The sequence below is a fragment of the Diceros bicornis genome, chromosome 4 (assembly GCF_020826845.1).
Source record: "Diceros bicornis minor isolate mBicDic1 chromosome 4, mDicBic1.mat.cur, whole genome shotgun sequence".
NCBI classification, from domain to species: domain Eukaryota; kingdom Metazoa; phylum Chordata; class Mammalia; order Perissodactyla; family Rhinocerotidae; genus Diceros; species Diceros bicornis.
In genome coordinates, this window is record NC_080743.1 from 28894287 (window position 1) to 28919492 (window position 25206).

Genomic DNA, 25206 nt, shown 5'->3' on the forward strand with positions numbered 1-25206 from the left:
TTTATGTAGGTAGGTCAGGAAAAGTCCCTCGATAAAGGAACATTTGAGCAGAATACTGAAGAAAGTAAGGGAGCAACTGAGGAAACAGTCCTGGGAGAATAATACAAAGGCCTTGAAATGGAATTAAGATTGGCAGCTCAAGGAACAGCATATAGGAGATTACTAAATTAGAAGTAATGTTTTAAGTATAGGTTAGGTTATGGACGAGAAATAACAGAGAATAAAATTACATAGGGCTTTAGAGGCCACTGTAAGGATTCGGACTGTTACCTTAAGTGAGATGGGAAGGTTTTCGAAGGTTCTGAGCAGAAGTGATACGATATGGTGTAAGTGTTAAAAGAATTTGTAAAATAAGTTTTCAAAGAATCTATAATTGGGGTTTAAAGGTATCAATTTTGCATTTTATGTGTAACTCACTAGAACATTGTATCAAATAAGATAATGAATGTAAAAGCTCGCTAAAGAACTAAACAGATTTTCAGAATATTTAGGCAAATAGCATTTATCCAAATTAAGTTGTCTTTCTCAAAATAATAAAATTTTGTAATGCTTATTCACTCACATTATACCAGTGTGTTTCAAAAGAGTAAACTTCAAAGGATCTCTAGGCATTCTTCTTACTGAAGACTGCTTCTAACCACAGTACATTTTTCCTGGCCTTGACACAGCCATGGGCAGGAGCCAAGAGTTACTCCTTCCTTTCTCCCAACACACACAGCCACAATTCTGCTTTAGAGATGATCCTTATTAATTCTATCAAGCCCTATAGCCCCACTGATTTATGTTCGTCACTATAAGAAGCCCAATATCCCAGAACTCTCATCCCATGTGGTTCTACTGCTCCCCTAATCTAACCCATTTCCAACCTTCCCTAAACCTTTTCCACAGCACTTTCTGGAACTCATAATATGCCATCAACAAAATATCCTACCTACATCCTCAATCTCTTTACCAAATGTTCTTTCACCTTCCTCCTCTAACTGAAATCTGGCTCTCCCCTAAGGTGGCTGTTTTCTCTCCCATAGCACTGGAAGAGGCCAGGGAGTAGAGGAGTATATGTCCCTCCTTGGACCTCACTGCCTCATTGCTATTGCATTAACTCCCCCTTCTCTCTGAAACACATGCCAACAGACAGTACCCATTACTCCTCTTTTTTGTAGCATCCACAAACCTTTGGGTCACCCTCCCAAATCCTACTCATTTTCATAAGGGTCAATTCCCTGGCCTAGCAGATCTCTGTCTTTCTTTCCTCCAGTGATCCCGGCAGGCAGTTATTAGCTTACGCTCTAGAGCTACACCGCCTAAGGTTCAAATTCCACTTAATAGCTATGTGACCTTTGGCAAATTATTTAACCTCTCTTGTTGCTCAGTTTCACCATCTATTAAATGGGTAAAATAAAAGTACTTACTTCACAGGGTTGCAATGAAGATTAATACATATAAAGTATTTATAATTATCTGACCTTGCAGGTCTATCACTCATTTATACCACACTACCTTTTTTCTGTTCCCAACTCTCTCTTGTGCTCACTTTGCTGCTTACCGTTATATTTATTCACTTACTTAAATCCACAATTACTTTGTCTTTCTCTCACTCAGTTATAATTCCAACTATAAAACTCCACCCTTAGATAAATCCAACTCTACGACTATATTTAGGCAGAAGCGGCTGGGTAAAAACAAAAACACTTAACCACGCTGGCTGGTCTCACTTTGAATTCAGGACCACTCATCTCAGTGGATCTTTAATGCTGTCTAGTATACTTTATTTCCCTAATTCAATCACTCTCATTCTCCTACACCATTTCAAACTCTTCTCTGTCCTCAAGCTTCCAAGACCTCCTCCTTACTCAGGTCTTAGCTAATGACCTTGGTTTGGTATTTCAATTTAAAAAAATAGAAGCAATTAGAAGAAAATTTTCCCATTCTCATACCACCACATCTACCATCCTACCTGCATCTGCACCCATTTTATAGCCTCTAGTCTTTCTCTTCTATCTATTGGCCTCGACCATTTTGCCCCATTCCTGTCTCATATTTCCAAGTGCCCACTTAACATCTCCACTAGGATATTCAACAGACATTTCAAACACACTTCTAATTTCCTACCCTGCCATTCCTCACCCCAAACTTCCACTCAAAAATCGTGAGTCATGACTGACTCCTTCCTCTTGTACTCCACATCTAAGCTGTCAATAACCTCCTACTGGCTTTACATTCAAATTGTTTCAAGACTCAACCACTTCTGACCATAAACACCTAGTCCAAACTACTGTCAAGAGAGTAGTCCACTGTCTGAACAATTGCAAGAGCCTCCTCACTGGTCACTCTGCTGCCTCCTTGTACTTCCTCCCCAATACTCTATTCTCCATACAGCCTGGAACTGCCAGAGTGATCCTTTCAAAGCATGAATTAGATCATTTCCCTCCACTGCTCAAAACACTCTAGTGGCTTCCAATATCCTCAGTAAAAGCCAAAATCCTTCAAAGTCCTACATGACACGACCCCAAACTCCAAACTCATCTCTCACCACTACCTTTCCCCTTCCACTTCTTCCCCTACCCCTCACTCCAGTCACAATGGGAAGGAAGCAATTAATCTCCCTTTTTTGTCTTATAAGAATGTCTTTTCTTCCCAACATTTCAAAAAAAGTTCCATTCTCTCTTTCCTCTGCAATAGCATTGGTATGGGAACTGGGAGAGGGTTTAAAAAATGGCGATATTTTAAAAAATAAGTTGAAGTGATTGTATAAAAAACCAAAAGGAGGTAGAAAAAATATTATCACTGGGTCCTTCTCAAAAAGACTGAAACGATGGTCACAAAATGAGAAAGTGTGACATCAAATAAAATATAAACATGACAAACATTCACCATGTTACTTTATAGTCATTCCTTTCTATTAGAAAGAATTCTGCACACGAGTGTTAGAGCAATGTGCTGCTGCATACTTTATGACACTGAGTTAATAAGAATCCTTGTCTTTTGCAAAGGTCTAATGCGGACAACATCTACCTAATTTTACAGGAGTACTAAGATATACACAAAACATATATCCAGTACTTTTAATTATTTTAACACAACATGTGCTAAATAAGCTGAACTTGCAAAATTTTTTTATCCAATTCTCTGAGCTATATTTCTAAGCTAACACATGGGAGGCAATATAGCACTGGGTATAAGAGAATAAGCTTTAGAAACAAAGAGAAGGGCTTCTAAATCTGGTTGCACCACACTTTCTAACTTGTGGCCCTGGGTTATCAAATAATTATTGTTATGGTAGTGTATCAGCTGCCACTGACAATAACAGTTAACTAAATCAATCACTGAATCAAAGTGAGTATCACTACCAGCACTGCCTGCAGCGTCTTGAAGGAAAGAGTGATGGCCCTTTAGGATTCCTAGAGAGCTAGGTCAGCTGTTGTGAGATTCATACCTCAAATAAGGAAAAACTGCTCTTTAGATGCTCAATAGAAATAACCACTGAAAGCTTATTTTGGAGCTAACATGGAAGTAAAAGAAATAGAACTGTGACAAAAATCACTGGATTGATAATACGGATGTTTCACTATGAAAGGTCTACCAACACTAACCAATTACAAATTAGGAAAATTCTAATTTTGCAAAACAGCTATACCTCAACATTAACAAACTTAGTTTTCTTCTTTATTATTTATAACCTAATGTCACCTAGAAATGGACAAATATCCTGCAGTAATAACTGAGAGCAGTTCTTATGTTATAAAACAAAGTAAAAATCAGTCATTTTTATTATAGACCAGTGTCTCCGACATGAGGTTTTTGCTACTCAGAAAAGAAGCGTGTATATTCCTGACAGTTACAGAGCTTTAAAACTCAGGTAAACTGTTGGGAAACTGAAGCAAAGCATGGGGAGTCACAGTTTCTGATTCCTACCCTGTTTTTATCTACCAAGATATGTGATCTTGGGCAAGTCACTGAACTTTCATTGCATGTCTACTATATGCCAAACACTATTACATATATGTTCTCATATAACCCTCACAATGAATCTGAAAGTAGAGAGCATTACCTAATTAAGGCTCAGAGAGAGAGGTTAAATAATCTAGCCCAAGGTCATAGAACTCAGTTCAGAACTGAGATGCAAACACCAGCCTATTATAAAACAAATCGTTATCTCCAAGGTTTCCTTTCAGACTACGTTTTAGTGCAAGACTAAATATAGAGCATGATGGACTTTTAAAAAAAATTTCAACAAGGCTGAATAGATAATACTATACGCCATTTCCCTTCAAAGCTATGACTGACTGTCCTATCCTTGACTTCTGAAAACATCCCACCCAAACCCTCTCCAAAATAAGTCATTGCCAATGGAAACACATGTTATATCCCCGGGGCAGTAAAAGTGACTTGAGTACCTCTGTTTTAGAGTATATAACAAGATACACTTAACAAGCCCTTAGTTCCATGACAAACAAAATTCCTGTATAAACTTCTAAAGACGTTGTACAACATAAATAAGATTTTCATTCCAAGACTTGAATCGTGTCCTTCTTGGCTGGGAAAGATTACTCCTCATTAAATACTGACATATAAATTAAGATTTAAAAGCAGATAGAGGCTTTCCTAGGATATTATGGTCCAAATGTAGATACCAAGAAGTTGAAATTTCATTTAGTGGCAGGATATTACTGTATGTTATTTTTAACACTTTTAATATTTTAAAGCGCAAACTAAATATTCCTATTTAAATTATGCCTAGCAGAAAATACCCAATATCCACTTATACTTAATAACAACAAGGAAGATTTTTAAATTCTCCAATCCAACTTTAATAAAGAATTGGACATTTAATACTTGTACTAACTTACCTGCATAAGCAACAATCCAACTATAAAAGCACTTCCTTGACAGTAACCAACCTCACGATCCACTAAAGAATATGCCTAAAAAGTAAAAAATTTTCAAGAGACTTTAACATGTGATATTATATCTTCCTTCCCTAAAAAACCTAAAAATGTTGAGAAGGTGGATTACAGACCATCCAGTTTTTAGAAAAGCTCTTGCTTACTTATTGTAGATGTTATCCTATAAGTATTTTTTTTTATTTTTTGTGAGGAAGACCAGCCCTGAGCTAACATTCAATGCCAATCCTCCTCTTTTTTGCTGAAGAAGACTGGCCCTGGGCTAACATCCGTGCCCATCTCCCACTACTTTATATGGGATGCCGCCACAGCATGGCTTAACAAGCAGTGCATTGGTGCACGCCCGGGATCCGAACTGGGGAACCCTGGGCTGCTGCAGTGGAGCGCGCGCACTTAACCGCTTGCGCCACCGGGCCGGCCCCTATCCTATAAGTATTTAAAGAGTAAATGATTTATTACATAAAATTTTCTTTTGACAATTTCCCAATTAGAAACTGACAGCTTCTAAGGACAAGAAAATAAAGGAATTTGTAATCAGGAAAGGGACAGGGTTTAAAAATCATTTAAAATGTATATCTGATAAAGATAAAACCAGAGTAGGACTAAGGTAAAGCATTAGCAAAGTTGAAATGATTTAACAAGAAATCAATATTTCACCAAGGGAGCCAGAAGGGAAAGGAACTATGGGAAGGGAAAAGGCAATATTGAAGAAAAAATTACAACGGCACACACACTTTTAAGGGTTAAGAGCTCTTAACAATGCTAGCCATAGCTAGCAGAAAAATCTGCTCCCTACTATGAAACTCACAGGAGGTGAAATATTTATTTTCATAGACAATCTCTCTCCGATATAGTGATTTATAGATTATTTGATTTGGCCTAACTAATACCAGCCAATGCGATGAATTTTCTAACAGGTTCTCCAAACCAGACAGTAACGTAGCATCAGAATTAAAGCAGAAATTATGCTAAAGCCAAATTTATTGCCAAAGCAACTGATTACTAGGGTGAGAGTTCATGTTTCACTGGGGGAAATATATAATTTCAACCTTCTGAAAATTCATTTCCTTTCAAAAAATGAATAAACAGAACTTACCTTCATTACATTAAATAAAACCTCCTGCCCAAGGCTATCTTTTTCCTTAAAAAAATTATGTTCAGGATAAGTTCTAGCAATGTCCCTTCGGATCAATTTTTCACAAGGTGAAGTCATTTTCAGGAGTTCTGAATACTGATCCTTAATTGGCATACTCTGTGCACTGCATAAAAGTTGCCAAACTATTGCTCTGAAGTGGTGGGGTATCCCTTTACGAACAAGTTCCTAAAAATAAAAATAAAAGTACAACAAAATTTTAATAACGAAATATTTAAGTCTCTTACCTTGAAAGCCAAAGAAGACTTATTGGGGGTTTGAGCGGAACAGAAGACTTTACCACATTTATAATTCACACAGCTATTTATAACAATACTAGGGAACCTTTTAACCAAGGCTAAGATCTAGCCCTTGGGTGTATCCTGTTCTAGGCAGGGAGGATACAATGCCATGGATAAATTCTTGTCAGTTCACTCAGAGCATGGCCTCTACAGGTGTTAAGGACTTGATGATCTGCAGAGCTGTCAATGATAGCACAGTAACCATCATCTTTCAAAGGGCTGTTTTAGGCAAAAAAAAAAAAAGTAAAATACTAATAATTCAAGGATGTAGGATGCCACAACTTCATTTCTGAACCTATAAAATGAGAGAATTAAATTTCTAAAATAATTTTCAGCTATATATTTCTACAATTAAAAGACCTCTATAACAACTGATATTTACAAATCAAAACTTCTCTGGGCAAGAATAAATGAAAACATATAAAGCAGACCTCTTTATTATAGCACTTGGAAAGCACTAAAATCTGATTTGTTTTTATCCTCTATTAACCCATGCCAGATGCCCTCTGGGATACGAGGAAGAACTCCAACAGAGAATATGAATACCTTAACTTGCTTCTCCTTCTTTTTGCGCACATCTTCCCATTCATTAACAATTCTTCCCCAAAGAATCCAAGAATCTTCTTCAAGGTGGCTGAGGTTGCTAGAGGCCGATGAACTTGATACAAGGGAGGAGCCACTGTTTCTTCTTGACCCATTCACAGATCTTAAAGACTTACTATCCGTCTCTAACAATCTAAAACATAATTAAAAATTGCTCAAGATCACAGTGATACTGGAAGAAGCAATGACGATACTTAGAGCTTCACTAAAGCAATTTAGCCATGGTTTAAAAATATGCATAATTTCAATAATATTTGGTTGGCATCTATAAAATTACTCCTGTATTTTCTTCATGTAAACATAGCAATTTCAAATTTTGAAATAGTAAATTTTGTTAAATATTTTAGTGCTATTAGTCCCATCATAATTTCCCTTCATCTCCACTAAAAATTCAAATTAGGAGAAATCTTCTGGTGAGAAAATGGTTGGGAAGGCTTCAAGAAAAAAGAAACTGTAGTTGGGAGAAGTATAACAAATTCTATGGAAGAATTAAACCTGTCATGTTAACAATATATCCAGGGCTAAAAAAGTAAGGCAGAGCCACACAAATTAACCAAATCCCTTGTCTTTTTTCATTTTGCTTCACCCATGCATACCTAATCTAACCAAACAAAAAGTATTTTTATCTCGTCCATGCAGTGCGTTAAAAAACTGAACAATTACTAATATTGAAATTGGAAGAATGCATTTATTTGTTTATATACACATACATTTATATTTATTTGCAACTCTTAATTCTCTTGAAAAATAAAAAGATAGAGCAAATTCAGGCCCATATTCCTGCACCGGAACAAAAAGCGTATGTGTAGCAGAGTAGTGGCTTCTCCCTTTAGATGAGGAAGGACTATTCCACTCAGTATCCATAATCCCTACTATCTCCCCAAAACTCAAGACAACTACCAGCTCTTATTTATCTTCAGGCTTGCACTGTTAAACTGAGACCTTTCCCTCTTAAGACCCTGTTGGCCTTTGAGCTTGCAATCCTGTTTTAGGCCTCTTCCTTATCCGTAGAAAGACAGGTTAAGGTAATTTCAGAGATCCATTCGATGACTCATCACAACAGCAAATCCATTATTTCTTTCATATATACACAGGCTATAAAGAAAGGTTGGAAAATGTGGCTCTATCATTATAAAGATGTAAATGCTATGTCATTCAAATAAGGGTCCTAAAACATTATTTGTGTGTTTAACATGGCTACTACTTACTTCCAGTAACCCCTTCAGAAAATCATCTGCTTCGAGTACAAGAAATGCTCCCAAAACTAATTTACAATATATAAAAACTAATAAAGAAAAAAAACATATGGGTCAAACCCTATTTAGCAGATTACAGAAACACCCTTTGCAAGACAGATTTATATCTTACTCATCTTTATATCCCTTTATATCATCTTACTCACCTTTATATATCATTTAGCTCAGTCCAAAGTACATTTAACATTGACTGAATTGAAATAAAACCAAAATCCCCATATTAAAAAAACTCGTTAAATGCCAGATAAGTCATATTCAGTAACACAATAATATAAATTGAACAAACAAATTCTATCCTTATTCATGGGATAATTTAATACATTTTAATGGCTATAATAATTTAAATAAAATGTCCCAAATATTGCTAGAAACAGAAAAATTTATAAAATAGCCAAATAAAGGGTCAACTATTTGCTATATTCTTTATTAGAAAAAATAATGATGATGTTTTACTTTACATATTGTTTTTTCCATAGATATTATTTCGATAAGTCCATAATATATCTTATGGAAAAATTAGTGCACGTATGTAAGTAATTTTATGTATGATTCTAAACCCCAAGAATTCTAAACAGAATAGAGAAACAAACTTTACTGAAATAACCTGAACCTAAGCTCTTCATTTCACTTATTCAGTGAATGCTTGCTTTATGTCAAATAATTAAACTGCATCACTGACATCAATAGACAGACAAGCAGTTAAAAAGAAAATAATGGTATTTCCTAAGCTAAACATAAGTTTAAGATATAATGGAAGTACAGATGAAAAAGTACCTAAACAGAAGGCTTTTAGAGAGTCAGAAAGGTCTCAGAGATTGCCAAGTTGCAACTTTTAGGATAAGCAGGAATGCCAAGTGAATTCACAGGTAGGTTAAGAGAAAAAGGTTAAGTAGTTCACCTTCAGAGGACATTGAAGTAACATATACAAATGTACAAAACTGTGAGAAACATTTACAAATGAAATATTCCAAGTAAAGACCTGACATTATTTAAAGATATTGTCCCTACCTTAATTCACATGATATACAATAATGACTCAAAATGCACAAGAGGCCTGAATATAAAAACTAAAACTATAAAACTCCTTCAAGAAAACAGGAAAAAGTCTTCACAACCTTGGAGTAGGCAAAATTGGTTAAGGGGATACAAGGAAACACTAACCATAAAAAAAAACTGATTAGGAAATAAACTGAGACTTTATCAGACTTTAAAAGCTCTGTTCTTCAAAAGATACCATTAAGAAAATGAAAAGGTAAGCAATAGACTGAGAAAAAATATTCTCAACATACGTATCTGACAAAACATTGGTATCCTGAATATATGAAGAACTCCTAAAAATCAATAATTAAGAAGGCAAACAACACATTTTTTAAAATAAGTAAGAGATATAAACTGACATTTTCCAAAACAGGATAATCAAGGGCCAATAAGCAATTGAAAAATGTTCAACATCTTTAATTATCAAGGAAATACAAGTTAAAACCATACTACGTACACATTAGAATGGCTAAAATTCTAAAGATGGACCATACCAAGTGTTGTCCAGGATGGGAGCAACTGTAACTCTCATATATTGATGTCAGGAGTATATAATAATTCAACCACTTTGAAGAACTGTTTGGTGATTCTTTATAAAGTTACATATATTTTCATAGGACCCAGCAAGAGAAATGAAAACATATGTCCACAAAAAGACTTGCAGTTGAAAGTTCATAGAAGCTTTATTCATAATAGCCAAAACCCAGAAACAACTCAAATATTCAGAAAGATAATCAAATTACAATGTATTTACTCATTGTGATACAACTCACCAATAAAAAGAAACAAACTGCTCATACATACATTAACATGGATGAATCTTACAAATATTGCGAAGAGGAAAGAAGCCAGATGCAAAAGAGTACATACTATATGATTCCACTTACATGAAGTTCAAGAAAAGCATAATATGGAAGAAAATATAGGAGTAAATCCTCATGACTTCAGGTTAAGTAAACCCTTCTTAAACATGATACCAAGAGCACAAATGACAAAATAAAAAAATATATAAATTGGACTTCATCAAAATTAAAAATGTTTTGTATCTCACTGGATGACAACAAAAAAGTAAAAAGAAAACCCACAGAATGGGAAAAATTATTTACAACCCATGACACTTATATATAGAATATATAAAGAACTCTTACTACTCAATAATAAAAAGACAAACAACCCAATTACAAAATGGGCAAAGATTCAGAATAGACATTTCTCCAAAGAAGATATTATAGTAATTGTTTGGGGGCACCATGATGCGGTTTCTTTTTGGCGTGATGAAAATGTTCTAAAATTAATTCCAGTGATGGTTGCACAACTCTGAATATATGAAAAACTACTGAATTGTACACTGAAATGAGCAAATTACATGGTACATTAATTATAGCTCAATAAAGCTGTTATATTAAAAAAGAACAGGCGAAATATATCTATGGCAATAAAAATCAGAAGAGAGGTTTCATGGGGGTAGGGTTGCTAGAAAGGGCACAAGGGAATTTGCTGGGATTATGGGAATTTTCCAAGATGATAGAAATCATCTATGTCTTAATAGGCATGTGGATTATACACAGGTATATATATTTGTCAAAACTCAAACTGTACACTTAAGAACTATGCATTTCTTTGATTACAAATTATACATTACCTTTATAATAATTTATTAAAAATATTGTCTCTGGTTAATGACACCAGGGGCAGTAAGAATTAGGTGAGAAACTACTGCTTATTACTGGAAGCCCTTCAGAACTTTTTTTAAAACCATGACTATTATTTTGTAAAGAACTGGTTTCTTTTGTTTGTTTGGTTTTTGTCTGTTTTGTTGGTGAGAAAGAGTAGCTCTGAGTTAACATCTGTTGCCAATCCTCCTCTTTTTGCTGAGGAAGATTGGCCCTGGGCTAACATCTGTGCCCATCTTCCTCTACTTTATATGTGGGACACCTGCCACAGCATGGCCCGATAAGTGGTGCATGGGTCCACACTCGGGATCCAAACCCACAAACCCCAGTAAGCTGAAGCAGAGCGTGCGAACTCAACCACTACACCACCAGGCCGGCCCCTGTAAAGAACTGTATCTGATACATTGAGTGCATCTACTTTGTAAAGAAAGGAAGGTATGAACATTACTTCATTTCTTCCTTTTCAAATTTGTTGGTCATTCTAGCAAATTTTAGAATTTTCTAAAGAAAAACTTCAGAATTTTTTTTCAATGCTATATGTATAATGAAGAAGTCCTTCTGTCTGAGACAGGTGGAACATTTTCCAGAAGAAGTAATACTTGAATTGATACTATCAAGTCTCTCCCCACTGAGCTACTCCGTCATGGTATGCAGGAAAACAATTTACATATTCATTAAGAATATGTAGACGTTATAGAATGTGTAGTTAGAATCATACATTTTTATTCTTTATTGCTAACAGTGGTGATGAAACAACTCAGGAAGACTCCTAAACAGGTTGTCACCCAGTTTCAATATAATTAAAATATTCTGACATGGCAGTGGAGGGCGCACACTGCCTGAAAATATCAACAATTTCCAGAGACTTGAGCCTGGCAACTGGGAAAATGGTAATACAGCGTTACTCATAGGTCCACGGGCTATTGAGAAGTCTATTCAAAGTTTATTCACTTATTTTCCTTTTCCTAGAGCACATGAGTTCACTGCCTTGCATGGATTTATTGCAAAAACGGAAACTACCTTCCTGCCCCATCAGAATTTCCTTATGACTAAAATAAGAAGAAATTTACCAGATTAAAGGAGAAGAACACTGGCCCAGCAGGAATATTGTATGCTGTAATCCAAGGTTTTTCCCATAGGTTTGTGTGGCCTCCTGGCCATTTCTTATCTGCCCCTGCTATAACAGTAATTCATAAGCCCAAAATTATTCATCCTCCCAGAATGCTGTCAGACTAAGACATCCCAGGTTGGATCTCTATTAACTGGGGAATACATAATCCTCAGTCTGGTAACTAAGCAACTCCAAGTTCTGTTAGAGTAGCTCCAGCTCTAAGGGCAGCAATCAAAATGGCTACAGCCCCATATTATCTGAAGTGGGAGTGCTAAAGCCAATTATCAGTTGGATTTCAAATAGTATCAAGGAGGAAGAAAGTCTAGGATTGCTTGCTTCCAGAAACTTAGAAGACTTGGCAAAGAGAAAGCATTTCTAGTTCCCTAATGAACAGGACTAGGGACTAAATTGAGAACAAGGGAATATGACAACACAGAGAATAATTCAGGTTTTATCTTAGACAGATTACCTTCACCATATCTTTGCTACTGAGAATTGAACCTTCTCTTCACCAAGGGCCACCTATCTAAGGAAAATGCAGAGTGTGCACTTTATGATGGGCATATGAGAGAAAAAAAGACTAGCTTGTATGTGGCAACACGTATTTGTTCTATAATACTATGACTGAAAGATACAAAGGAGGAGAGGAGAAAGAATGGGTTCTCTTTTGGGTATCTGGAGCTTGAAGTGACTGGGGGGACATCCATGTAGATAAGAAGCACAGATGGGCCGGCCCCGTGGCTTAGTGGTTAAGCGCGCGCGCTGCGCTACTGGCGGCCCGGGGTTCGGATCCCGGGTGCACACCGACGCACCACTTCTCCGGCCATGCTGAGGCCGCGTCCCACATACAGCAACTAGAAGGATGTGCAGCTACGACATACAACTATCTACTGTGGCTTTGGGGGGAAAAATAAATAAATAAAATCTTTAAAAAAAGCACAGAAGTTGAAAAGATGGGTCTGAAGCTCAGAAGAGAGGTAACACTAACAAATAGAAATTTGGCAATTGTTGCGAACAGCTGATAGTACTCAGCATAATGCTTTCCTATGAATACCGGAACTAAGAGAGCAGGATACAACAGCAACAGGTCAACATGCCATTTGGTAATGTGTAAATTGCTAAGATAATTTATAAAGAGCTAAGGAAGGATCTAAGAAAGCTAAGGAGGAAAACTGGCATATGAGAAGAACACTCAAGAAAGCTCAATACACTGGCACTTTACTGCAGAGGGAGCAACTTTTCACACATGGGGTTCAAACCTCTCTTGTAACATTACACCAAAGAAACAGGTATGAACATGCAGGGAGAAAGCAACTTGCTAGCTAAAAGAAAGAAATCAGTAGCAACAAAATATATCCTGACTCAGGCAGGAGTCACACCGTTTTACATAATCATCATCAAGCACAAATTCGTGGCTCAGAGCAACAGAAACAAAGAAGGGAGAAGTAAGAGAAAACACAAGGAATTAACACGGGAAACAAATCAAAGACAACTCAGAAGAGAGATCCCCAAATGACAGAGATCTCACTAGTTCTAAAAGCACAGGGGTTTTTCTCTTGCTTTTGTTTCTTTAAGATGAGGTCTCAGAAAAGGTGAATATCTGAGTCTTACAGCCCCCTCCCAAATATCCTGATCAGAAACTGATGGTTTGGAGATTACTTTATACAGACATTCCCCAGAGAAGCATAGCAGATTAACTTCTTGGATTTCTTAATTTAAAAAGAGACAATCTGAAGCTAACCTAGTTTGCAACAGAAAGAGCAGTACACAATATTCTTCTAATTAATTATATCATCAAATTCCTCAGGAAACCAGACAACTGATAAAAAATTTAAAACAATCTTCAATGAAAAGAAAACAAATAAAGAGTTCGAATGAAGATCTAAAGGTTTCTCCTATGATTAAAAATACATGAATTTTTAACACAGAGACTTGAAAATACCTGTTTTGCTCGGGAGGTTTTTACTTCCTTAACGTTCATGGCTGTATTATCCTGAGGAAAAATAAGCTAATGCTGCGGTGGTAAAATTACAGTGTAAGACGAAAGTCAGATCATCTAGATCAGCACTGTCCAACAGAAATACAATGCAAGTCCCTTACGTAATTTTAAATGTTCTAGAAGCCACATTTAAAGTAAAAAGAAACAGGTGCAATTAATTTTAATAATTTATTTTATCAAATATAGTCAAAATATCATTTTAATATGTAATCAAAAATTTTTAAGTTAATGAGATTCGTTTTTTCCAAATCAGCTGTTCAAAATCTGGTGTATATCTTACTCTTACAGCACATCACAATTTAGACTAGTCGAATTTCAGGTGCTCAATTGCCACATATGACTGGTGGCTATCATACTGGACAGTGCAGATTTAGATGTTGGTAAGATACAGAGATATATAAATTAAGGTTTCAAAGATTCCTGCTTACCATATTAAAAAAAAAAACATAAAATACATTTACTTTAGTTTAAAAGAACCCTTTCTATTTCCTCATTCTCATATTTCACCCCCAAAAATCTGATTCCAAATAATAGAATGTAAGAGGAAACAAACATAGTTGCAAAATGCCAAACTTTTAAACTACACAAATGATGGCCCATTCAAAATTTAAATTAGCAACATTCCCCTCCTTAATTAAAATGCACTGCTATTACACTCGAACCTTACCTTTGTAAATTCATCTCTGCCAAAGCCTTTGTATTTTTGAAACAAAAAAGAAAAGCACATTTAACACACAGAAAAAAATAGCTGTCCCATTTCAACTTTAAGACTATCAATTATTAACTTTCATCAAACAGATCTTTGACATTGTATTGAACCATTTCCTCACATCTTTTTGAGGTTGTCACATGCACTTATTTTTAAAAACCAGTAACTGGGGCCGGCCCAGCAGCGCAGTGGGTAAGCTCGCGCGCTCCACTTCGGCGACCCGGGGTTCACAGGTTCGGATCCCGGGCATGGACCCGCGCACTGCTTATCAAGCCATGCTGTGGCAGGTGTCCCACATGTAAAGCAGAGGAAGATGGGCACAGATATTAGCCCAGGGCCAATCTTCTTCAGCAAAAAGAGGAGGATTGCCAATGGATGTTAGCTCAGGGCTAATCTTCCTCACCAAAAAAATAAATAAAAATTTTTAAAAATAAAACAAAAAGTGGTAACTGCAGCGAAACTATGGGAAGGAAAAGTTTCTTATGGAATTTGATATTTTCGTGTTTCTTAAATTTTAATTTTCTAAAATACTGCCATTTTTATACTTTCTGAATCAAAGAGTTAAGTAAAATAACCAGAGACTCATCTACATTCGGGTAGGAGAAGGAAAAAACCTAAATAAAAGCACCTCCCTGTTAAAAGTAGTAGTTGTGTCTCATAATTTTTACTTTAGGTATATAACTTGCACATCTAACATTACAAATCACAGTAGTGGTCAGAGAACATTTAAGTTATCATTCTACAATTTTTCCTTGGACTTAACACACTGATGGGGCAGTAGGGCAGAACAGAGAGAGAAGGGTTAGATCTTAGTGTTTGTCTTTTTATTTTTTATTAGAGTGGAGAGATGTGTTTTTTCGCCACACTGTTCTCCTAAGGCAAAACAAGATGTCACTACGCTCTACACAAAAATCCTTTCCCATGGATTCTGGGTTTTAATAATTTAAAAAAAGAGAGAGAGGAAGACACAAAATGTGAACTCAAAAAAGGACAAATTTTTGAGTAATTCCACACAAGAACAAAGGGTAACAACCTTCTGCTCCTTTTATTTCTTCAAATTCTTACTTGTCAAAATCTCTTTCCTGAACATCTTTAACCAACTCTAGTAACTATTCTTTAATTGTTAACATAGACACCAAGTACATCTGGTGTTCCGGAGTAAATTGTGAATTATTTGGAAAAAAGTTTATCTATACATATACCTCATTCACAACAATTTTTAATATAGTACTTTGTATATTTTAGTTACACAATAATTATTGATCACAACCATAAAAAATAAATTCAACTTTGGTCACTTACAAACTCAGCACCAAGTTATCTTTTCTGAAAACTATTTTGCCCTTTAAGAACCAATTCAAAACTTACAAATCCTTTATACCCTTTAGCACTATCTGTGAGTGCTTTACTTTGCCAGTCCTGCTCTAGCTTCATAGCCCACTAAGTTTTCCACACCATACCTCCTTTTGCACTCTTTAATGGCCCTTGTGATTTTCTTTTCTCTGAGGACCTATTTGCACATAACTTCCTTCATACAATCTAACACTCCGCTTTGCTCTTTCATAACCCTCTTCCAAATTCACTCAACCAAGAAACTTTGCCAATCTACGTTTATGGTAGAAGATTGTGTCCTCCCAAAACCTCAACCAAGAGATTTTGCTCAAAATCTTTAAAATGTAGTAAGCAAAGGGGCAAAAAGTCAAAACCAACACCTACATACACACATGAAACCCACATAAATTTTTCATCATATGACACACTGAGCTTTCTACCTTACCCATCAAATGCTGAGAGCCAAAGAAAACCCTTTAAAAGTACTTTCTAGGAAATGATAATCAGAAGTGGGCAATTTCTATCACCAGGTTTGCATGGGCTAATATTAAGTTCTGTTCTATGTGGCTCATTTGGGCCAGGTTCAAAATTCCTAGCTCCTAAATCCTGTTTCTAGGAAAATTTTTTCATGCCTCTATTTTCTGTCTCCATGTCAACAAGAAGTGATCAAGCCTGAGGACAGGTCTTGTTAAAGCAGAAATTTCAACAACTATCTCAGCAATAAATTTTTTTTTAAAGCTGAGCAGAGGTAACATTCAGAATATATTTATATATGGTATTAACTTGTAAGGTGGTCTAGTGGTTAAGGCTTAGCACTCTCAGTGACACCACGCTGCTGCCCAGGATCATTTCCCAGTCACGGAACCATACCACTCATCTGTCAGTTGTCAAGCTGTGGCAGCTGCGTGATGCTGAAAGCTATGCCACTGGTATTTCAAATACCAGCAGGGTCACCCACAGTGGACAGATTTCAGCGGAGCTCCCAGACTGACAGACTAGGAAGAAGGACCTGGCCACCCACTTCCAAAAAACTTGTCCATGAAAACCCTGTGAATAGCAGCAGAGCACTGTCTGATATCACACCAGAAAGTTAAGAGGATGGCACAGGGTCTGCCTGGTGGCGCAAGCGGTTAAGAGCGCACCCTCCGCTTCAGCGGCCTGGGGTTCGCAGGTTTGGATCCCAGCTCCGCACGGAAGCACCACTCGTCAAGTCATTCTGTGGCGGCGTCCCATATAAAAAGTAGAGAAAGATGGGCACAGATGGTAGCCCAGGGCCAGTCTTCCTCAGCAAAAAGAGGAGGATTGGCATTGGAAGTTAGCTCAGGGCCCATCTTCCTCACAAAAAAAAAAAAACAAAAAAAGCAAACTACCTAATTTTTTTAAATGGGGAAAAATTTCAAATAGCTATTTTATCCAAGAAGATATATCAATGGCAAACAAGCACATAAAAAGATGCTCAACACCATTAGGGAAATGCAAATTAAAACCACAAGATACCAATACCTATTAGAATGGCTAAAATTAAAAAGACTAACTATACAAAGTGTCAGCAAGGATGTAGAGGAACTGAAATATTCATACACTGATGGTGGGAACGTGAAAACATATAGGTCCTTTGGAAAACAGTCTGCCAGTTAAAGGTACACATACCATATAAACCAGCCATTCCATTCCTAGGTATTTGTCCAGGAGAAATAAAAGCACACATTGATACAAAGGTTTGTACACAAATGTTTATAGCATTTCGTAACAATGGATGAGTAAGTAAACTGTGATATATGCATACAATGGAATACTACTAAGCAATAAAAAGGAATGAACTATGCATATGTGCTACAACATGGATGAATCTCAAAATAATTATGCTGAGTGAAATAATCCATTAAAAAAGAGTTCATACTGTATGATTCCATTTCTATAAAATTCTAGAAAATGCAAGCTAATCTATAGTGACTGAAAGCAGATCAGTGGCTACCTGGAGGTGAGAAGGGGGATAATGGATACGTTCGTTTTCTTGATTTTGGTGATAATTTCACAGGTATATACATATGTCAAAACTTATCAAATTGTACACCTTAAGTGTGTGTACTTTATTATCTCAATGATATATCACAAAAGCTGTAAGAAATTATCTCTGTTACTATCCTTAAAGCCAGTGGTGGTACACATCTTGACTGAACACAAAAGGGTGCTCTTCCAATAATTCTTTTGTGGCTGATGCCCTAAAAAGCTTCTGATGATAATATGGTGAAGGGGCACACAGGTTCCAGAGTACACATTCCTAGCAGAGTAAATAACTATTTCATATCCAATAAGAGAAAAAGGACACTTTGCCTTCCATGAATAAATTCATGAGATTTCCACTCTAAACCACAAATCAGATATCTATCCTAAATTATATTATTTTACAACTTAACAAAAGGAGACTATTTAGAGAGTTTAAAACAAAGCTGGTATTTTTCTTTGCCTTAAAAAATTTTCTAAAAGTTAATAAGAATTTAGGGTATTTTCTATATTAAGAAAACAAATCTCTAGTGCTATCTGAGCCAGAAGAAAATTTTAGTCCAACTTTAGTTTTAAGACCGACTCCTCCAAAAAAGACTCGAATACTTTTGTTAAGCAATTTTGATAAACAAGGAGCCAAAAACTAGAAAATAAACATTCTTAATATGAGAAAATATTTAAAATTTTGAATATTGGGGCCAGCCTGGTGGCATAGTGGTAAAGTGCGCATGCTCCACTTCGGCGGCCCGGGGTTTGCGGGTTCAGATCCCTGGCACGGACCTACACACTGCTTATCAGCCATGCTGTGGCAGGCATCCCACATATAAAGAAGAGGAAGATGGGCACGGATGTTAGCCCAGGGCCAATCTTCCTCAGCAAAAAGAGGAGGATTGGCAACAGATGTTAGCTCAGGGTTAACCTTCCTCACCAAAACAAATAATCACCAAGACAAAAAACAACAAATGTTGGAGAGGATGTGGAGAAACAGGAACCCTCATACACAGCTGGTGGGAATGCAAACTGGTGCAGCCTCTATGGAAAACGGTATGGAGATTCCTCAAAGAATTAAAAATAGAGATGCCCTATGACCCAGCCATCCCACTACTGGGAATCTATCCAACGAACCTGAAATCAACAATCCAAAGAGGCTTATGCACCCCTATGTTCATTGCAGCGTTATTCACCATAGCCAAGAAGTGGAAGCAACCTAAGTGTCCCTCGTCTGACGACTGGATTAAGAAAATGTGGTATATATATACAATGGAATACTACTCAGCCATAAAAAAGACAAAATCGTCCCATTTGCAACAACATGGATGGGCCTGGAGCGTATTATGTTAAGTGAAATAAGCCAGGAAGAGAAAGACAAACACTGTATGATCTCACTCATATGTGGAATATAAACCAACACATGGACAGAGAAAACTGTACTGTGGTTACCAGGGGCAATGGAGGTGGGGGGTGGGCACAAGGGGTGAAGGGAGTCATATATATGGTGATGGACAAACAAAAATGCACAACCCAAAATTTCACAATGTTAAAAACCATTAAAACATCAATAAAATAAATAAATAAATAAAATAAAATAAAATAAAATAAAATAAAATTTTGAACATGGGGCCGGCCCCATGGCTTAGCGGTTAAGTGCGTGCGCTCTGCTGCTGGCGGCCCGGGTTCGGATCCCAGGCGCGCACCGACGCACCACTTCTCCGGCCATGCTGAGGCCGCGTCCCACATACAGCAACTAGAAGGATGTGCAGCTATGACATACAACTATCTACTGGGGCTTTGGGAGAAAGAATAAATAAATTAATTAAATTAAAAAAATTTTGAATATGGCATATATTCAACCATATGAATGGTTGAGTTTGTATGACAATTGGAGAGAGAAAAGCCAAGCAACCTTACTCACCTATTTTGTTCCTCCAGTTTAGCCAGGAGTTCTAAGTCGTCTGGACTCAACTGTGATGGGGAAGATGGTGAAAGGGCTGGTGTTGATAGTGTGGTAGATGAGGATGTAGTGTGTAACGAAGTAGATGGACTTGCCACCTGACTGGCCATTTGACTGACTGTATGTGATACTGTGTTCTTCACCCATGAGAGAGTAGAACTCAGCTTTTCTGCAACCTTTTCTGTCGCCACCTAAGGATAAAAATAAAAGTTGCATATATGTTAGTTTTACTGTATTCACTAACAAGAACTTGATAATCTTGTTAAGTTTTACTTAATAACCACCATCAGAATATTCTCTTTGAGATGATATAGATAAAATCTGTTTTAGCAACAATTATCCTAACATTCAGCTTTTGGAAACTGTTTATTTTTAGTTCTGCAGCACGAACAAACTAGAACAGTGTTTTCTAAACTTCAGGCTGAAATCCCTCTGGGAGTGATAAAATCAATTTAATAGGTAACACCAGCATTTTTTAAAAATGGAAAAGGGCAGAAAATGTCAGTGTAAAAATATGCTGTCTTATGAAATTTTTGTTTCAGTTATGTATATGTATTAAAACTATAGAGTACATGTATATATATGTATAGGTGTACTGAGTTGGAATATAAAATGTATTCTTTACTGGGGTTGTAGTCAGAACCATTTAAAAGTCAAGGAGTTAAAACATGTCCATTAGGTGATGAGGATAGGGAAATCCTGTAACATGACTAACAATTCAACAAAAACTGGGTTTGCTTAGCATAAATAAGATGTAACAAGACCCATGATATATGGTTGAGTTAGAGTGAGAGAGATTCAAGGTACCATATTCAAATAGCTAGAACTTTTCAGAAATAGAATGGACTGCCCAGAAAGAGTTGACATTCCCCACCAATGGCTACAATAGAGCAGCAAGTATAAGAGCCAAATGTCAAGAGCTGGCTGAAGATGAGTTTCCATTTTAGGTTGGCAACCAGGACTAGAACAACCTTTAAGACCCCTACCATCTCGAAGATTCAACGAATTATACATATGTCCATATATAAATCATACCAACTTCCTAAGCAGATATGTATACAACAAATTCAGCTGAAAGACAAAATATACATAAATAATATTCAAACAAGGCATTATCACTTCAGTAATGAAAAACAATGTTAACAATAACCATATTTGAATACCTATAAAACACTAGACATTCTTAATATGAGTTTACAAAATAAGGTATAATAGGTTTTTTAAGAGATTGTACTTTTTAAAAAACTATGATAAAAAGAGCTTCTTGATTGTGAAGTGCTTAGACATACAAAAGCTAAAAACTATGAATGCTTTTATGTCCTGAGAAGACCTTAAATTTTATTCAATAGGTAAATGGCTACAGCACTACAAATTATTTTCTGAATCAGCATATACTCAGCTACCCTTGGTTATATGTAGCAATTCATACACACGAAAATTAAAACACCAACATATACATACAAATAAAAATCCCACCCAGACTGTCTTAGCAGATACAGCTCTCCCTCATAGGTTGCTGCCCAAGGCCTTCCTCCTCACCTCAATACATACAGGACTCTCTCTTTCTATCCCTCTGCCCCCACTTCCTCCATCTCAACCCAGCAGGAAAATTCAATGTAGGGAAAGGATAAAATGGAAAAGAGAGGGCCGGCCTTGTGACTTAGCGGTTAAGTGCGCGCGCTCCGCTGCTGGCGGCCCGGGTTCGGATCCCGGGCGTGCACTGACGCACTGCTTCTCTGGCCATGCTGAGGCCGTGTCCCACATACAGCAACTAGAAGGATGTGCAGCTATGACATACAACTATCTACTGGGGCTTTGGGGAAAAAAATAAATAAATAAATAAATTTTTTTTTAAAAAATGGAAAAGAGATACTAAGGTCATAGTTAAGCCACTTAACATGAGGCTGGAACTTCCAGGAAGACAAAGATTTGATTACAAGCACTGAATAGGGAACAAGAGTTTTATTATAAACCTAAGGATACCTCTCATTTCTTTTTTCCATTAACTTTACCCTTTTAGAACTTACTTCCCTTGGGAATGACATTATAGAAGGGATCAGGGGATTCTTACCATCAAGGAAAGCACTCCCAAGAAAGACAAGCAAGATGAAGCATGGGAGCCAAGGAAAAGAAGCATGGGACAGATTATTTAGGCTTCCAGGCAAAAGAAGTCCTCACCATCGCATAGACCAGTAGCTTAGTTGATCAGGGCAAAAAGCCAGATAGGAAGCAAAGAATAATTCAGCCAGAACTTCCTTTGTGCTAGGAAATGGTAGGAGCCATGATAGACAACTGTGAAGATAGCCTACTGTGATTTGTTATCCTATTGATCTTCTCTACATAGTTACTACTACAAATTCAATTGTGAAGATGGCACTAATTTGCATCCCAAAAGCACATTTTATATATATTTTTTTAAATAATTTTATTTATTTATTTTTTCCCCCAAAGCCCCAGTAGATAGTTGTATGTCATAGCTGCACATCCTTCTAGTTGCTGTATGTGGGACGCGGCCTCAGCATGGCCGGAGAAGCGGTACGTCGGTGCACGCCCGGGATCCGAGCCCGGGCCGCCAGCAGCAGAGCGCGCACACTTAACCGCTAAGCCACGGGGCCGGCCCGAGCACATTATATTTTAAAATAGAAAACTTAACACGTAAAATTTATAGAAAAATGTTACTCTTCACTAATACCAACCATTAATTTCAAACATACAACTTTCAAGAATTAATGCTTTACATTTCCATTATACAAAAATTCTCTACTCAAGTTAATCACAGTAAAGGGAAAAGACACCTACTACTTGCTTTAATTTATTAAAACAAACAAATTTATCATACCCCTTCTGCACACTGTAGCAACAGGCTTCCATTTAAAGAGTTTGGAATAACGAAGAGCACAATCCTGGCATCCTTTCAACCTTGCTGAAATGAGATTTCATCTATAACTATTGGAGGCTCAACAACCCATCTTCAAATTTTAAATTCTTAAATGTAATTGGAGTATTTAATTGCAGTTGCACTTTAATAACATTTAATACTCATGGTTCTAGAAATCCCACAGGACTGAATTATTTTTCATATATGATGACATTTTTCCTTTAACTCTACTTTTCAAAATCTCCACCCTGCCCCCTCTAAACCCCTTTCCCTCATCCTATGGTAAATTGAGGTCATGAAGACATAGTAACTATCTGACAATGCAATTACGTCACAAAGTTCCTGTCATAGAGGTGTTATGCATTTATTTTTAAACATGAACATACTTTGAAAAGGTTAAAGCCATCATTTAAAAAGCTTAGTAATCAGACACAAAAGGCCACATATTGTATGATTCCATTTATATAAAATGTCCAGAATAGGCAAATCCAGAAACAGAAAGTAGATCAGTGGCTTTGACGGGCTGGGGAACGGGGGTTGGGGATTGATTGCTAATGGGTACGGGGTTTCTTTGTGGAGAGATGAAAATGTTCTGGGATTTGACCGTGGTGATGGTTATACAACCTTGTGAATACACTAAATGTCATTAAACTGTACAGTTTAAAGGAGTGAATTTTATGGCATGTGAATTATATCTCAATTTTAAAAGGGCTTAGTCAATCCGAAAAAGCTACATAATGCATGATTCCAACTATATGACACTCTGGAAAAGCCAAAACTATGGAGACAGTAAAAAGATCAGCGGTTGCCAGGGGCTGAGGGGAGGGAAGGGATGAACAGGCAGAGCACAGAGGATTTTTAGGGCAGTGAAAACAACTGTGTAAGATATCATAATGATGCATACGTGTCATTATACATTTGTCCAAACCCACAGAATGTACAACACCAAGAATGAACTGTAATGTAAACTACAGACTTTGGGTAATCATGATGCGTCAACGTAGGTTCATCAACTGTAACACATATTCCACTCTGGTGGAGGATGTTGATAATGGTGAAAGGTATGCATGTGAGTGGCAGGGCGGATATAGGAAATCTCTGTACTTTCCATTCAATTTTGCTGTGAACCTAAAATTGCTCTAAAAAAGTAAAATCTTAATAAAATAATAAATAAATATAAATAAGTTTAGTAAAAGCCTTAGATATTACTACAATATTTGAATAGGATCTCCCATGAGAAACAATCACAGTTCCTTTATCACTTTGTATTTTATTAGAACTTATAAGGATGCTCTAAACTCCCAAAAAGGACTACTTTTTAATGAAGTATAGTTGACATACAATATTGTATCAGTTTCAGGCATACAATATAGTGATCCGACATTTACTTATAAAATGATCACCCTGATATGACTAGTTACCATCTGTTATCCTACAAAGTTATTACAATATTGTTGACTTTATTCCCTATGCTGTACACTACATCCCCATGACCTACTTATTTTATGACTAGAAGTTTGTACCTCTTAACTCCTTCACTATTTTGCCTTTCCCCCTACCCCCCTCCCCTCTGGCAACCACCAATTTCTTCTCTGTATCTATGAGTCTGCTTCTGTTTGTTAGTTCATTTGTTTTGTTTTGTTTTGTTTTTTTAGATTCCATATATAAGTGAAATCATATGGTACTATTCTTTCCCTGTCTGCTTATTTCACTTAGCATAATACCCTCTAGATCCATCCATGTTGTTGCAGATAGCAAGATTTCATTCTTTTTTATGGCTGAATAATAGCCCATTGTGTATATATGTGTGTGTGTATGTATATGTGTGTGTGCGTGTGAACACGTGGGCATATATCTTTTCGAATTAGTGTTTTTGTTTTCTTCAGATAAATACTCAGAAGTAGTATTGCTGGATCATAGGGTAGGTCTATTTTTAATTTATTTATTTATTTTTTTTGAGGAAGATCAGCCCTGAGCTAACATCCATGCTAATCCTCCTCTTTTTGCTGAGGAAGACCGGCTCTGAGCTAACGTCTATTGCCAATCCTCCTCGTTTTTTTTTCCCCAAAGCCCCAGTAGACAGTCGTATGTCATAGTTGCATATCCTTCTAGTTGCTGTATGTGGGACGTGGCCTCAGCATGGCCGGACAAGCAGTGCGTGGGTGCGCACCCGCACGCCCAGGATCCGAACCCGGGCCGCCAGTAGTGAAGGGCGAGCACTTAACCGCTAAGCCACGGGGCCGGACTTATTTTTAATTTTTTGAGGAACCTCTATACTGTTTTCCGTAGTGGTTGCACTAATTTACATTCTCACCTA

General features: G+C 36.8%; 1 protein-coding gene across 9 annotated transcripts in view; it reads right to left on the reverse strand.

The window, feature by feature from the left end:
• The window catches only part of EVI5 (ecotropic viral integration site 5), a 233937-nt gene that overhangs the window by 160838 nt on the left and 47893 nt on the right, over window positions 1–25206 (reverse strand). For all 9 annotated transcript variants that reach the window (XM_058538530.1, XM_058538529.1, XM_058538527.1 and 6 more), the window contains 4 exons: window positions 19973–20202; window positions 6882–7071; window positions 5998–6222; window positions 4848–4922 (listed from right to left, as the gene is read on the reverse strand). In XM_058538530.1, the coding sequence (XP_058394513.1) occupies window positions 4848–4922; window positions 5998–6222; window positions 6882–7071; window positions 19973–20121 (639 nt within the window). In that variant the 5' untranslated portion in view covers window positions 20122–20202. The remainder of the gene's footprint in view (window positions 1–4847; window positions 4923–5997; window positions 6223–6881; window positions 7072–19972; window positions 20203–25206) is intronic.